Genomic DNA, 14,948 nt, shown 5'->3' on the forward strand with positions numbered 1-14,948 from the left:
AAGCTCCTTTTTAGCCAAGAGATATTGATCTAATTCTATGCTTGCTGACATTCCAACAGTGCATGTGTGCTGCTATCAAAAGCACATACGCGCTGCTGATCTCCACTTCCAACGTGTGGGCACTTTTGCTCAACAGTGTGGTTTTCATTGCTCTCACCTTGCTCTGGAAGTGCTCTTAACAGTGGAAACATGACCCTGAGGGCCTGGCAGCCAGTTTTCTTACAAAGCAATGCTTTTCTTACAAAGCAATGCTTATTCCCAGCCAGTTATAATAGGCTGGCTGCTTGAAGGATTAACACTTCATCCTGCTAATGGCTATAGCTTCTAGTAGCAGCTAGACTACATTGAAATGAAAATGTAGTTAACTTGCAAGAGAACACTCCTTTTCTATTGGTACAAGCTTGGTTTAGAAGCATTGTTTGAAAATCCAACAGCAATGTTCCTTTTGCAAGAAGTTGTTGGAATGGATCTGCTTGCAGTAGGGATCAGTTAGTTGCTCCATACATTAGGCCAGAAACTTGCGGATAGATCACTTAAGAGCTTGGGTTATCTTCTCTCCCCCTTGTATCTAGAAGACTCACTTTTCATAGTCAAACTAAACTTGCAGTATGAATTAGTGTCAGAGAGGAGGACTTGAGTTTACAAAAAACCTGAGATCTTCTCTTAAGATCTACAAGGAAGGCCACAACACTAAAGTTGCAAAATGGAACTCACAAGCAAGGAGGGTAGATGTATAACTCAGGAAACCACATTAGTTCTCTTCCTTCAAGTAGCATGTATGTGCTACATTCATTACAGAAAGGAATCCATATTGTTCTACATTACAGAAAAGAATCCAGCTCTTTTCTGGGGCAGTGATGGCATGTGCCATGAATCACATACCTTAATTCTACTACTCAAACCTCTTTCCAAAATGGGGAAACAGCATGCACCTCTGTTCCTGAAGCAAACTACTACACCACTCAACTGTTAAGCATGTTATTTTGTTTTTATGATATTTAGAAAAATATGAAGTCTTAAGAATAATTTAGTATTGCTAATCAGTTATCCATCATCAGCACGTCCTGCTTGGGAGCACAGTGTCTTATATTCTGCAGGATTTGCAGTATATGTTGAAAGGGCATTCAGAAAGTCCTCTAGTGGACAGAGACCAGCTCTGCATCCTCTTGGGACCAATTCCTGTAGAGACACAAACCAAAACAGCAATTTAAAAGCGACTGAATTTTAGGTGTTGCCAGAACACTTTGAGCAGAAAATCTGATACTGCCTTCCTGCTGAAGTGTGTGTTTAACTTTAAAAAGAGGTGAAGGTCAGAGCCTGAGGCTAGTAGTTAGGTCCCATGTGCCAGTTTCCGTAAGCTTGATATATTCTATTGTATTCAGATGAAGCACATGCCCAAGTGTGGCAGCTTGCAGCTATCCAAATCTCAGCTATATTATCTGTCCATACCTCTCCATTATAGGTTAGCCGTATAAACCAGTCTTTGGATTGCTGGTAAAGTTCCAGTGTCACATCTGCAGCATATGGAGGCCACTTGAAATTAAAGACTCCCAGAGCCATCAGTAATGGGAAGAGGGTAACATCATGAACAGCATACAGAATGAGCTTCCTAAAGGAAAAGATGAGCATAAGAGTCTACATTACTGACAAACATTCAGTGTAGCAGCAATTAGTCATCCTCTCAGTTACTTTTTTCTCTTTCAAAGTATCAGTTCTGTTGGTAATGTCTCTTTACAGACAGAAATGACTGCATGAACCAAGCCAAAACATTTCAGTCTAGTGGAAGGCTCGTCCCTCACTCCCACTGAATGCAAGAACCTCCTTGTACTGACGTATCTGAAACTTCCTGTGTGAACCAAGTTCAAGATATCCACATTTAACTTTGGCTAAGTGACCTTTACCCAGTTACAATCTAAATTGTAAATATGTCAAGGCAAATAAGTATTGGAGAACTTTGATCATTCTGTTAGGTCTCATCAGCACTCATAAAAAAAAGCAAAAGGTCAACTACCCATCTAGATTGTGCACGAACCTGTTACAAGTCCAATTAGGCCATTCCCCACTCGCAAGCCCACCAGTTTCCACTCAGCCTCCTATTTCCTGCTTGGTTTCAATCTCATTTTTGCTTTTATGTTTTTAGTTGGCAGATACTCTATGAACGTTTGTGCTCTGTGGAATGATATGTATCAGCTCTTTTGGATTATACATAATCTCCAGTAAGTGAAGACAAGAGACTATAGATATTTGAAGTGTTTCTGTACCTGGCTTTTATACTGGGAGAGGGAGGATCTATTGCCTCCCTAATGTTCTTCTGTATTGCATAGAGAAGAGGACCCACAGACATCTGAAGAGTCTCCCTAGGAGTGGGGGAAGGAGTTGGAAGTATTAGGAATGAAAAATCCATTTTTGAAGTCCATACTTTTAAAGATGTAACAACATGACCCTTGTTACAGTTCTAGATGAGACTTAAGCATTAGAACAGGAGTCGGTTAAAGGGATTAACAACCAACAGAATACACTAGCCTAAGAAAAAGCTATATTTAAAGAACAACGTTGGCATATAAATCCTCCCCACCTACATACCTCCAGCCCTGAGACTGCTCACCTTAAATTGTATCCTGTGATATAAAGGAGTGAGTCAATGGCCCTCTGCTCAATAATTTGCAGAAAATTCTTAAGAACAGGGCAGCTCGGTAGATCATGTGCCTGAAAGACAGTATAATGTGAATTAAGCTCTAAACTTGAAATGGATACAGACCACTACCCGAGTTTGGGACTGGACAACACACATGCATTTTTGTTTAATGTTTACTCCAACATTAACTTGAACATGTATTTAATAAGTTTTATTAACGTAACAGAATCCCCTATGCTGTAACAAGTGTGTGAACAGGGCTAGTCCTTGCCCAAATGGCACCCCAGACAAGATGCAATCTGGGACACTGCCCCTCTTCTCGCCTTACCAAAATGGCCTCATGCCCTTTACGGATACCAACTCATGATTTCAAATTGGGGGCTGCTACAGTGAGGATGGGGCTTGCTTACAGCAGCCACTGCTGATGTAAAACCACACTGTGGCAGCCACAGCAAAGACAGAGCTTGCTTGTGGTGGCAGCTGATACAGGTAAGCACCATCTTTGCTTGGCTGCTTCCACTTGGTGTTAGATTGGTGGGAGCCATCTAGGTGACAGGGATGTGGACAAATCAATTTGGCGTGGCCCACCAAATTGTTTCAGCAGGGCAGGGAGTGGTACCTTTAAGCATGAGGGCCGTGCCGCTCAGAAGTCAATGTGTGGCCGTGGGGCTTCACCCAGTAGTGTGTCCTTCACCCAGGACACACATGGCCACTGCACATGCACAGCAGCCATGTGCATCTCACTGCTGTTCGCAGGCTGCCCCATGCTGACTTCTGAGCAGCAGAGGAGCAGGTAAGGACCGACTTTAATATAAAGTTGTGCCCTTGAGTCGGTGCTGACTCTTGGTGACCACAGAACCATGTGGTTTTCTTCGGTAGAATACAGGAGGAGTTTACCATTGCCGCCTCCTGCACAGTATGAGATGGTGCCTTTCAGCACCTTCCTATATCACTGCTGCCTGATATAGGTGTTTCCCATAGTCTGTGAAACATACCAGCGGGGATTCGAACCAGCAACCTCTTGCTTGCTAGGCAAGTCATTTCCCTGCTGAGCAATTAGGTGGCTTATAAAGACCTGTTTACTTATGCTTAAAAAGGTACCACTACCTGCCCTGCCAAAACATTTGTGCACATCCCTACTAGGAAAGGAGGATAGTGTCAGCAAGGAGGTGGGGCTGATCGGGGCACTGGCAGCACCCCTCCTTCGCCCTTTCTCATATGCTCTTGCTTCAGATGCTGCTGCTGCTGCTGCTGCTTTGTGTTATGACAGCAGTGGCCCATTATCTCTGGTGGCCAATTTATCCCAAGATTGGTCCCATGTGAGTGTAGAGCTCCACAGTGCCACTAGCTCCCACCCAGTGAGGCGTGGTCACATGTCTGCTGTCAACCAGTACTAAGTTGCCCCCACAAATTCTCAATTTTTATGGGCCCTTAGAAATCATTCCCAATTTCAGCCTTGTGGAATGTCACCTGCCACCCGATATAAGATGCCCAAAATTCTTCAATGAGAGTTTTTGGCTCAGGACTGGATTGTTTTTATGAAGGCACAGCATACCTGTTCTGCAAAGAGATTGTCATAGAGGAGAAAAAAATCCACTGGCTTTTCACTGTCAATGCCCATCTTTTCTTTAATTGTCTTCAGGTCATCAGAAATGCCTGGCTGCAAAGTCACACTGGCAAATCTATCCCTGTCAAGGAAAAGGAGAAGTTTTAGGAGAAAAGTAAAGTTGCCCTGGAAGGATAACTACTACAACAAATATTTATATACCGCTCTTCAACCAAAATTCTCGAAGCAGTTTACATAGAAAAATACAGAAATATGGTGGCCCCCTGTCCCCAAAGGGCTCACAATCTAACAATAACCAATGGTGTGTGGAAGAAAACCTAATTAGATGTGGTGGAACATAGGAAGCTGCCATATACTGAGTCAGACCATTGGTCTATCTAGCTCAGTATTGTCTTCACAGACTGGCAGTGGCTTCTCCAAGGTTTCAGGCAGGAATCTCTCTCAGCCCTATTTTGGAAAACCCAGGGAGGGAACTTGAAACCTTCTGCTCTTCCCAGAGCAGCTCCATCCCGAGGGGAATATCTTACAGTGTTTACATTTCTAGTCTCCCTTTCATATGCAACCAGGGCAGACCCTGCTTAGCTTAAGGGGACAAGTCATGCTTGCTACCACAAGAGCAGCTCCCCTCTCCCATCTGTGTTTGGACCCCTGCTTCTGTTATGGAGAGAGCAGAACCATTTTTGAGATTCAGAATGTCATGAATAAGTAAAACTTCACAAGGACATGAAAATAACTTGCACACGTTTCAGCCAACTTAGAAAAATGAACATCTTTTTCTTTGTATATACGAATCACTGAATAGCTGCTGTAACCATTCAGCCTATCATCACTTCCCAAAATCTGTTATGTTTTCTTTGAAGGAAACCCCAAAATATAGTTCTTCCAATAGGATAGTTTGGGAAGATCCTTTTAAATGTCAAAAATAATTGCTTTGTATTAGTTTCATAGGATTTTAATATAAGCAACTTGGCTTTGAGTAATCTGCGTGCTGTTACTGCATATCTCCAGGATCATAAAACACTTTATATCTTAATCCTAAAGGATGCTGATAGCAAGCATGTTCTCTGGTTCCTTAAGAACAAATGGTCAAAAGTGGGCCAGCCCATAATAGCTACCTGAGGGCAACAGTAAAAACTTAGGTGAATTTGACTTTCATCAATCACTATCATCCGATCATCTAAGAAATAAGATGTGTAAAGTTTACCAAGTTACCTTTCTGTGTTAATTTCTGCCAACTTTACTGCCTTTTTTAGCCTACTTTCCAGTAGGCTTATGAGATCACCCAGCATGCTATGTGTGTCCATGTGTTCCCCCCGCACCATCAACTTGGCAATGCCTGGACCAATATGAGCCATATCAGGTACAGTCATAGGGACACCTCAATGGTGTAGTTTGTGATGTCATCCACCCCAATCCAAGATGGCAGATGTGTAAACTTTTGAGGCGCAAGTGGGATAACGTGTGAACTGCTAAACCGATTTGAACCAAATTTGCTACAGCTTTAGGGACATCTCAATGGTGAAGATTGTGAAATCATCCAACCCAATTCAAGATGGCAGACACAAAAACATTTGAGGCGCAAGTGCATTAACTTGTGGTCAGTCTGATTTAAACCAAATATGGTACAGCTGAATGGACACAGGGATGCATCAATGGTGTAGTTTGTGATGTCACCCACCCCAATCCAAGATGGTGGGTGCATAAACTTTTGAGGTGCAAGTGCACTAACTTGAGGACTGTAATTGATTTGAACCAAATTTGGAATAGCTGTAGTGAATGACACATGACACTTCAATGGTGCAGTTTGTAATGATGACATCCACCCTGATCCAAGATGGCGGACACACGAACATTTGAGGCACAAGAGATCTAACTTGTGGACCTCGATTTGCACCAGATTTAGTCAATATGTAGAGACAGTGAAAGGAAAGTAGGCTAATTAGTTCTTACTAGAACAACTTGTTACAGAACAAAGTTGCCCAACTGTTCTGTCACTAAATAGGAGCAACACTTCTTTGTTGCTCAAGTGTTTCCTGTTGCTGCTGCTGCTTTGGGATTATGACAAATCTGGCATGAGTGTTCTGTAAAAAGTTTTGCAAGTCCATACATTTTGCACAGAAGCTAGTCATTAGAATGCATAGAGAGGCAAGAAAGAGAATCAAGCCTAGACTTACTTCAGAGATGAAATAATCCTGGATCTATACTTGACAGGTGCAATGAAAAACCAACCACATCAAGCCATAAGCCCAATTCAGACTTTATGAATATGAATATTTATATACCACATTTCAACAAAAGTTCTCAAAGAGGTTTACATAGATATAAATAAATAAAATGGCCCCCTGTCCCCAAAGGGCTCACAATCTAAAAAAGAAACAAGATAGACACCAGCAACAGCCACTGGAGGAATGCTGTGTTGGGGATGGATAGGGCCAGTTACTCTCCCCCTGCTAAATAAAAAGTATAACCACTTTAAAAAGGTGCCTCTTCTCAGTTAGCAGGGGATTATGCTGAACGAGTGTACAGATGTCTACATTTCTGCATGTGTTTGTGTGAATGGCTGTACCTGTGTACACTTGTACAATTATTTAACACAATGTGTTCAATAGTGTACAATGCCTATAGTGTATAACAACTGCTGTAGAAACACTTCAGTTAATTGAGGAGAACACATTGCTTTTGATAATCAACCACTTTCTTGCATGTAGTACAGGCTGAGAAGTTGTGCCAGAGTAACCCAATTGGTTTCTAAGACATCAATGTACATTTGAGTGAATTGCGGCCATTTACCTGTTCACAAGCTTCAGTCGTTTGCAGTTCTGTATATTGGGATACAGAATTTCAGATTCAGACTCATCTGTGACGATGGTGATAGGTCCTGTGTGGGACAAAAACCTAATTTAAAACAGATGCTAACACATTTAGAATTAATATTCAAATACATCTTGTACTTACTAATTTAAACAGTATTTACATTCTTGGGAGCCACATTCTGGATTTTAGGGGTAAGATTTATTTATTTATTTATCTATTTTTATTTGAAACATTTGATATACTGCCCACTCCGAAGACTCTGGGCAGTGCACAAAAACATGCAAAACAAGACAGCATTAAAATTACATTCTAAATAAAACTAAAGTAACCAACAAAAAAGAAAAAGGGGGGGGGGAGAGCAAATAGGTAAACTGCAGGGTAAAAGCCTGGCGAAAAAGAAAAGTCTTCAATAACGATTTAAAAATCAACAAGGAAGGAGCTAAACAAATCTGCAGGGGAAGGGAATTCCAGAGAAGTGGGGCAGCAACCGAGAAGGCTCTTTCACGGGTCCTAGCACCCCAAACCTCTTGGAAATCGGGGACCGACAAAAGGGCCATCTGAGCAGATCTGAGCAGACGGGATGTAACTGGATGGGAGAGGCGGGTCTGTAGGTAGACAGGTGCCAAACCCCACATGGCTTTGAAGGTCAGAACCAGGACCTTAAATTGAACTCAGTAGCGAATAGGCAACCAGTGCAATGACTGCAGGAGAGGTGTTAATATTTTCTGGCACCCATAAGTAAACGAGCCGCTGCATTCTGGACCTGTTGTAGCTTTCCGATCATCCTCAAAGGTAACCCTAGATAGAGGGCGTTACAATAATCTAGGCAGCAGATAACAAAGGCATGGATCTTTCAAGGTAAGGGCGTAATTGACGAATCAGATGGAGCTGGGCAAAGGCACTTCTGGCTGCAGCCAGAAGATCTATCATCTCTTCTACAAAGCTCATTAGGGCACTTCCCCTGCACTTGCATACTTTCAAGTCTCTACTCCAATTACATTTCTGCTCCAAGTTAATATTAAATCATGACTGCAATGAGGCTAACAAGGCAGGGGGCAACTGCACTAAATTATGCAAAGTATACTTGTATTAATACACACCTCTGAACGTTTAACAATTTTATGTATAACTTTTCCCATTTTGTACATATAACATACCTACGTGATCCTCTTCTTAGCACATTAGTTTTTTTAAATAGCATACCATGATCTTAAGTAAAGCAATTAAAATAACCACTATTAAAATAGGCTTATGGAACCAGAGTAAGCACAGGAGGTTCTGCCTCTGTTTCTCCAGAAAAACACTTAGAAGCTTTGAGACACCAGTTTCTGCCAGAAACTTTGATTCTACAAAAAAATCCCTTCATACTAGGATTAAAATCAGTGAATGTGTCCATCATACCTTTTGAGATTTCAGTGTTTGCCCATTTCTCAAACTGAAACTCCTGTTCTTAGATAAATGAAAAATTGCATCTCCAGGGCCAAGAGAGCAAGGAGAAGGCAGACACCCACCTAGGGTTGCTAAGCAAAAGATAAAGCCCACACCACCGCCTTGCAGATTGTATCTTTGTCCCAGAGAATTATAACAAGAGGGACCAGCATCTTTTGTTGCAGCACATCCTTATAAAAGTTGCAACTAGATGTAGTCTTATCAAAAAGCATTAATATGTGTGTGTTAGATAGGGATGAATGAGGGGAAGCCTCCTAGAAAGGAAGGGTGGCTCAAGAAGCAAGTATCTTTGATGGGTGGAACAGTCAGCACAGTGAAAAGCTCTCCTTCGTCTCTAACCTTCTTTCTGCTGTTGGAACAGCCCAGCTAGCAAACATCGTGTGGACTCCAGATTCCGAACAATATTAGTGGAACGAACACTGAAAGACAGAAGGTAGCCAATGAGATGGAGCAAGTGGATGGCAGCTGCTTCTCTACTCCAGACTGGCACAGGGTGTTCTAGAGCAGGGATTCCCAACCTTGGGCCCTCAGGTTATGTTGGACTGCAACTCCCATCATCCCCAGACAATGGCCAAAGGATGAATGAGACTTGTTGTCCAACAAGAACAGAGGACCCAAGGTTGGGAACCCCTGCCCTGGGGAGTTTGAGGACTTCTCCACTCAGAGGCCCACCAACAGCTCCAGGCACCAACTGTCAAAATCAAGCTATGTGAAATGCCAGCATGGACACATGAAGCTACTTGAAGCCAACTTAGCTGTGCAAGCTACAGAGTCTTAGCACTGAACAGAAAGCGACCGTGTGTGGGATGGGGCCAGCGAGGACCCTGCAGGGAGTCACTGAGGCTTACAGTGTCATCAGGAAGCACAAAAGCTGTTTGAAGACAAGCTGGAATATGTAGAGACTCACAAGACTTCAGAAGGTTTGAATGCTGGAGAGAGGAAACTGGCCTCCTCAATGTAACGTTTCCTTAGCCGTTCCCCGAGTGCAAACATTTGCTTCATGCCCACTTTGGTCAGCTGCCCTGCAATCACTCCGCCCTGGGAAGGGAAGAGTTATAGTGAATACATGATTTCTGAACAAGAGTACATCAGGTCTCTAAAGCGCCTCTCACCTTCAGTGTTGTTTTCTTGTAGTTTTCCTCATAAACAGAATAAGGTCTTGGTCCACCACTTAGATCAGTTACTGTGTAGTCAAACTTTGTTTGAGCAGGGATCTCCAGAAGAGCAGGATCCCACTTCACCTGTTCCAAAAAGGGTGGGGAGTGCTTCACTAGACATTCATAAGCTTCAAATAATTTTTAAAAAATCAATCCTGCGCAGATGTAAGATTACTTTCATGGGCTTAGACACAGCAAATTCTGTATAACCCTAGGAGCCTAATCCTATGCAAAGACACCTAGGCCACATTCACATGTAACGTGGAACTGGAGTTTAAGGGGGCAGAGGTGATCTTACCATGATGTCTGAATGCATGCAACTCCAGTTCCACAAGGTGACTCCCAAGGTTTCAATTTCGAAACTCCAATCTGAACCTTGGGTTGTAGTGAGTTTCGTCGCCCCAATCTGAGGTTCCACACATTTTGTGTGTCTGAATTTGGAACTGCAGGCTGCATTCCCTGTTACCAGCATTGAGGGAAGAAGATCCTCCCTTCCTCCGGCTGTGATTGGCTGTGCAGGCTGTCCTTCATGCCAGAAAGAAGCCTGCACAGCCAGTTGCCCCTCCTCCTCTGCAGTCTCGCTGACTGCAGAGAGAGTGCTCTGTCACGTCTGAATTCGGACCGGAGAACAGGAGGGAGTGGTTCCTCATTACGGGCAAATGTGGTCCTAGTTTAGCATTCAGGCTCTGCTGTTGCAAGACAATGAGGAATGTATAGTGCCAAATTCCATAATTGCTACACTCCAGGATTACAACTTGGAAATATATAGCATTATAACTTGAGGAAATCTTGCTGAATGATCTCTGTCTGGCTGCCAGAAAAAGGCAATTTGAAACACTGTATCATACTCCTTTACTAGTTACAATTTTCAACAGAAAATTGGTTGAAACTCTTTGAAAAAGCAGAGGTAACAAACACAGATCTTCAAGACATGGGTCTGGCACACCAATGCCATTCAAGAACTATAATCATAATGCAACAACCCACATGCAAAGCACTTCTCTATGAAAAGGCTGCAACCAGAGGACACTTTTAATAAGGGAAATATAGAAGAGGTTGATGCATCTCTGGAATGTCTGTCCTAGTGTTGCTCTGTGTTCATACTTGCAAGCATATCTGCTGTTAGTAGCTTAAGGCTGTTTTCTTGTAAGTCCACACATAGCGAGTATGTACTTGTGAACTTGAAAAAACTTCTTCACTTCCTTCCCAAGCATAAATTGCATTCCTTCCCATTTATTCAGCAAGAGTCAGTCAATGGCAAATGTGGTCACTGTAAATAAGCATAAAGTGAAGCACAATGGGGCAAAAACATAAAAATCCTAACTTCACTCATGGAGTTTGAGCTGTCAGTAACTAATCAGGGAAGAGATCTTTGGGTCATGGTGAAGAGCAGAATGAAAACTTTGACCCAGTCACTGCAAAGATGCTGTGTTGGGCTGAATATGGACAGTTGCTCTCCCTTTGCTAAATATAAGAGACACCACTTTGAAAGGTGTGTCTGCCTGGTGAGCAGGGGTTTTTGAGCTGATAAAATCATGCATTCTGTGGCAAGAGATTTCCTTCCTCTCTCACAACACTAGAGATGGGGCCATTCAATGAAACTGAATGGGAGGAGCTTTAGGATGGGGAAAAAAGGAAGTACTTTTACACAACATATACTTAATCTATGGAATAGACTGCTACAAGATCTGGTGATGGCCACTACCTTAAATGGCTTTAAAACGTGATTAGACAAGTACTTGGAGGACTAGTCTATCAGAGGTTACTAATTTGGACGGCTATATGTTGTCTCCTAGGGCAGTGGTTCTGAATACCAGTAGCAGGATAGCAATGGCTGGTGAGGGGCGAGTCCTCATGTCCAGCTGATGGGGCTTCTCAGAGGTATCTGGGTGGCCACTGATGGAAAAAATGTGCTGGCCTTGGTTTGATCTAGTAGGGCTCCTTCAGTTTGTTAGCAACCAGGTCATTATAAAACAAAGCTTCATTTAGAGCCCAAGGGAGGGACATACTGCATAAAGCTATAGACCAAATAAGAACACAAGAGGAGCCCCGCTGGATTTGACAGAGATCCTCGGCTCCAGTACTCCACTCCATTTTTCATAGTGGCTGGCCAGATTTGCCTCTGGAAAGCTCACAAGCAAGGCAATAGCCTTCTCTTGCTGTTGCTTCCCCACAGTTGCTGGCTGTGCTACCAACAATTGATATCCAGAGGTATATTGCCTCTGAAGTGGAGGTTCCACATAGCAACCACACTAACAGCCATAATAGAGCTCTCCTCCTCCATGAATTTATCTAATCATCTTTTAAAGTCATCTACACTAGGTTATCCTGTGGCATTAATTCCACAAATTAATTGTGTGTCATGTAAATAGTCTTTTCTGTGCTGTTTCTCTATCCACTGGGCACCCAAATAAAGGACCAATTTGGACAATTCTCCATCCAGTGGCCTTCCCAACATGCCACGGCACCTGTCGCAAGTCACACGAGGAGGAGGTTTGTCCAAACTGGTACTCTACACACACTGTAAATACTGCCACTCTATGTGCAACCCAAATACTAGCGTAAACTAGATCTTCTGTTGTGTGTACAGCAGTTCAGACAGTTCTTCCCCCAGTGAACATGCCAGGAGGATGTCAGAATGTCTGGAAAAGATGTGAGGATGAGCATGCTTTTGGCACATCCCACATCTCAATTGTGTGGGCTGAACCTGGGGGTGGGAGGGTAATATTGTCTGAGCTGTCCCACTCAGAATAAAAACCTAATAGCAATATAGATACAGAGCACTAAAAGTTTTCAGCAGCTTCTCAGTAAGCAAATGCCTGCTTAAAGATATGTTTATTTACAGCAATACAGAGGGGGCCTCTGGTTCTCAAGGGAAAGGCAGTTACGCAACCTTGGTACCACCACAAAGAAGGCCTTGTCCTAGGTCACCATCAACACAACTTCCAATATGAATGTAGCCATTAATTCCATTACAGTTACAAAACCAGGTAGGGTTCAGTGTTCCCTCTAACAGGCAATTCCAGATGTTGTTGACTACAACTCCCATAATCCCCAGCCAAAGGCCACTGCAGCTGGGGATGCTGCGAGTTGTAGTCAACAACATCTGGGAATCCCTGTTAGAGAGAACCCTGGTAGGGTCCCACACTAGAGGTTAGAGCACCTCTAGTGTGCCCATTGTTGCCATCAACTGAGTTCCAACAATACAGATGATCTCCTTGCATAGAACTCATTGTCTTAGTTCAGGGGTTCATAACCTGTGGTATTCCAGATGTTGCTGCACTACAACTCCCAACATCCCCACCCCACCTGCAATGGCTGGGGATGATGGGAGCTGCAGTTCAGCAACCTCTCTAGAGTACCGCAGGTTGGGAACCCCTGTCTTTGTTCACAAGAGTTTTCTTCCCCCTGCCACGCCAGCCAACACCATCCACTTCACCACAGGTTCTAATCTAGACCAAACGGAAACTCTATTCGAGACTGCAGATCTGCTGTACGACTAAGACACGTTCTGTACTTTGGCCTCTTTACTGGTAGAAGATATCAGCACACGAGTAAGTCAGGCCGTTGCGATTCACGTGACGGCAGCAAAAGACAGGCTGAGGCAGATGCCTCTCCTGCTCTTCATATCACTTATGCTTCGCCCTCAAGGCGCACCTGCTGTGTCAAGAGGCTTTTAGCTGAAGATCGAAGGCAGCTTCTCGAAGGAGGACTACATTAACTATTGCTGCAGCCGGAGCACCCAAGCCGGGAAGCCGCCGGTTCCAATTTCACGTCTGCGCAAACTCACGAAATGGTCTTCGGCCAGCAGCTCTCTTCTCATTCTCAGTTCCCGTCCGCAATATGGGGCGTGTCCACGCTTAGAACGTTAATTCATATGGGCCGCTTATACTTGTCTGTCTGCCTTCGGAGCTGCTGTTACCGCGATAGTGTAGCAGGAAGCCGCTAGCAGCTGCCCGTTCTAACAGGGTGCGTGCCATGTCGCAGCGTCGCTTCTCAAAGTGATCGTAACCTGGCAAGGAGCGGGGGGGGGGGCCCCCGCGGGGCAAGCGACCCTCGGAAAAGTTGTTTGCCCCACATTTCTATTTCAGAAATCTAACGTGGGACACAACTCCAATGCACTTTGCCCTTTCTGTGTCCCCCCTCCCCATAACAACTCCCCCCACCGGTGCTGCCACTGCCTGCCCGCTTCCCGATGCTGCTGCAATCACACCGGTGTGTGTCATCCCACCCCCTGCAACCTCCTCACCTGTTCGACATCCGGGATAGGTCTGAGAGGCGTGCGGGCTCCGTGCCGAAAGAGAACTTGCACCAGTTTCAGCTCAGACTGGTCTTTGCCGAGCGGCATTTTGCTCTCTCTCGGTTCGGCCAGGGCTCTCCTCGTGCTGTGTGCCCAGTAAGCCAGAGTGCCCAAGACACCCACCCGAGCCCACAGATTTACGCTAGGAAGGAATCTTCTGCAATGTTGAGCCCCCATAGAGTACTGCTACGCCACTCGAGATCTTAGTGGATGATGGGGAGGGAGGAGACCACAGCAGGGCAGCCAGCCTGTCGTCACTCCCTGCACAAAAACTCCGCCGCCAGGAGGACGGAGGAAGCACAAGCTACTGCGCTAAAAGGACCTGCCCCTTTAATTGCTTGCGCTTGGAAATGCCATCACTGAGCGCATAGCTGCAACCTGCGCAGACTTGGGAACAGAACGCTCTAGGGAAGTCGAGATCCTGTTAGCGGCACTCTCCTCCCGGGAGGCATCCCGGACCTATTCAGGACAGAGCTGGATTATGGGAAATAAGGTCTCCTTAGTTCGTTGTTTCATGCATGCAGTCACTAAAGAACTACAACTCCCAGGGGGCAGCGGGGCATCACGGGGAGGGACCTGCGCGTGCGCGTTTGCTTCGAGTAGGTCACGTGACGTGCATGGCGTTGAGAATGAGGAGACGGCCGTTGTTCTAATCGTTTGCGGCTGAAAAAGTTAAAGGCTTCTCTGCAGCGGAGCGGAGTCCCTTTCCTTGGAATTCACGTGCAGTTGCAGCCTCCATGACAGAGCTAGCTGCAGCCTTTTGCTTACTCTCTGGGTGCATTTCACCACGGGTGAAATGCTTACTCTCTGGGTGCATGTCAGTCTTTTGGTACAAGTTTAAAATCTTCCTGACATTGATTCCGGGCGGTCATTGATTCCGGACTATTTCCACTTGCGCGTGTGAAGGGGAGGCTGAGAGACTGTTACTGATACATGTGTAGTCATCACGAAAAGGACAACTACTTCTCTTAGCAGATATAAGCGTTGGTGGGTCAGCAGGAGAAGGGAATACAGAAATTGAATTGC

General features: G+C 44.6%; 1 protein-coding gene across 2 annotated transcripts; it reads right to left on the reverse strand.

The window, feature by feature from the left end:
• Positions 1-969: 969 nt before the first annotated feature.
• On the reverse strand, positions 970-14,387 carry ACP6 (acid phosphatase 6, lysophosphatidic). Of its 2 annotated transcripts, none has more exons than XM_053306699.1 (10): positions 13,872-14,387; positions 9,578-9,706; positions 9,373-9,503; positions 8,805-8,884; positions 6,993-7,080; positions 4,191-4,323; positions 2,606-2,706; positions 2,262-2,357; positions 1,450-1,609; positions 970-1,179 (listed from the first exon to the last, which is right to left on the reverse strand). In XM_053306699.1, exons 1-10 carry the CDS (start codon positions 14,097-14,099, stop codon positions 1,045-1,047), a joined length of 1,281 nt encoding a protein of 426 aa, XP_053162674.1. In that variant the 5' UTR covers positions 14,100-14,387; the 3' UTR covers positions 970-1,044. The 2 variants fall into 2 exon arrangements, with proteins under 2 accessions (XP_053162674.1, XP_053162675.1); XM_053306700.1 differs by lacking the exon at positions 13,872-14,387 and adding an exon at positions 13,413-13,515.
• Between the last annotated feature and the right edge of the window lie 561 nt (positions 14,388-14,948).

This window comes from Hemicordylus capensis, chromosome 3, assembly GCF_027244095.1.
Source record: "Hemicordylus capensis ecotype Gifberg chromosome 3, rHemCap1.1.pri, whole genome shotgun sequence".
In the NCBI taxonomy this organism is placed as follows: Eukaryota; Metazoa; Chordata; class Lepidosauria; order Squamata; family Cordylidae; genus Hemicordylus; species Hemicordylus capensis.

Excerpts from the sequence above, each read along its gene's own strand:
- ACP6 (XM_053306699.1), bottom strand. The coding sequence starts at position 14,099 with ATGGGGGCTCAACATTGCAGAAGATTCCTTCCTAGCGTAAATCTGTGG. Across the intron at positions 2,707-4,190 it reads ACAATCTCTTTGCAGAACAG|GCACATGATCTACCGAGCTG; the intron begins GTATGCTGTGCC and ends ACTGTCTTTCAG. Across the intron at positions 1,180-1,449 it reads GGCTAACCTATAATGGAGAG|GAATTGGTCCCAAGAGGATG; the intron begins GTATGGACAGAT and ends GTGTCTCTACAG.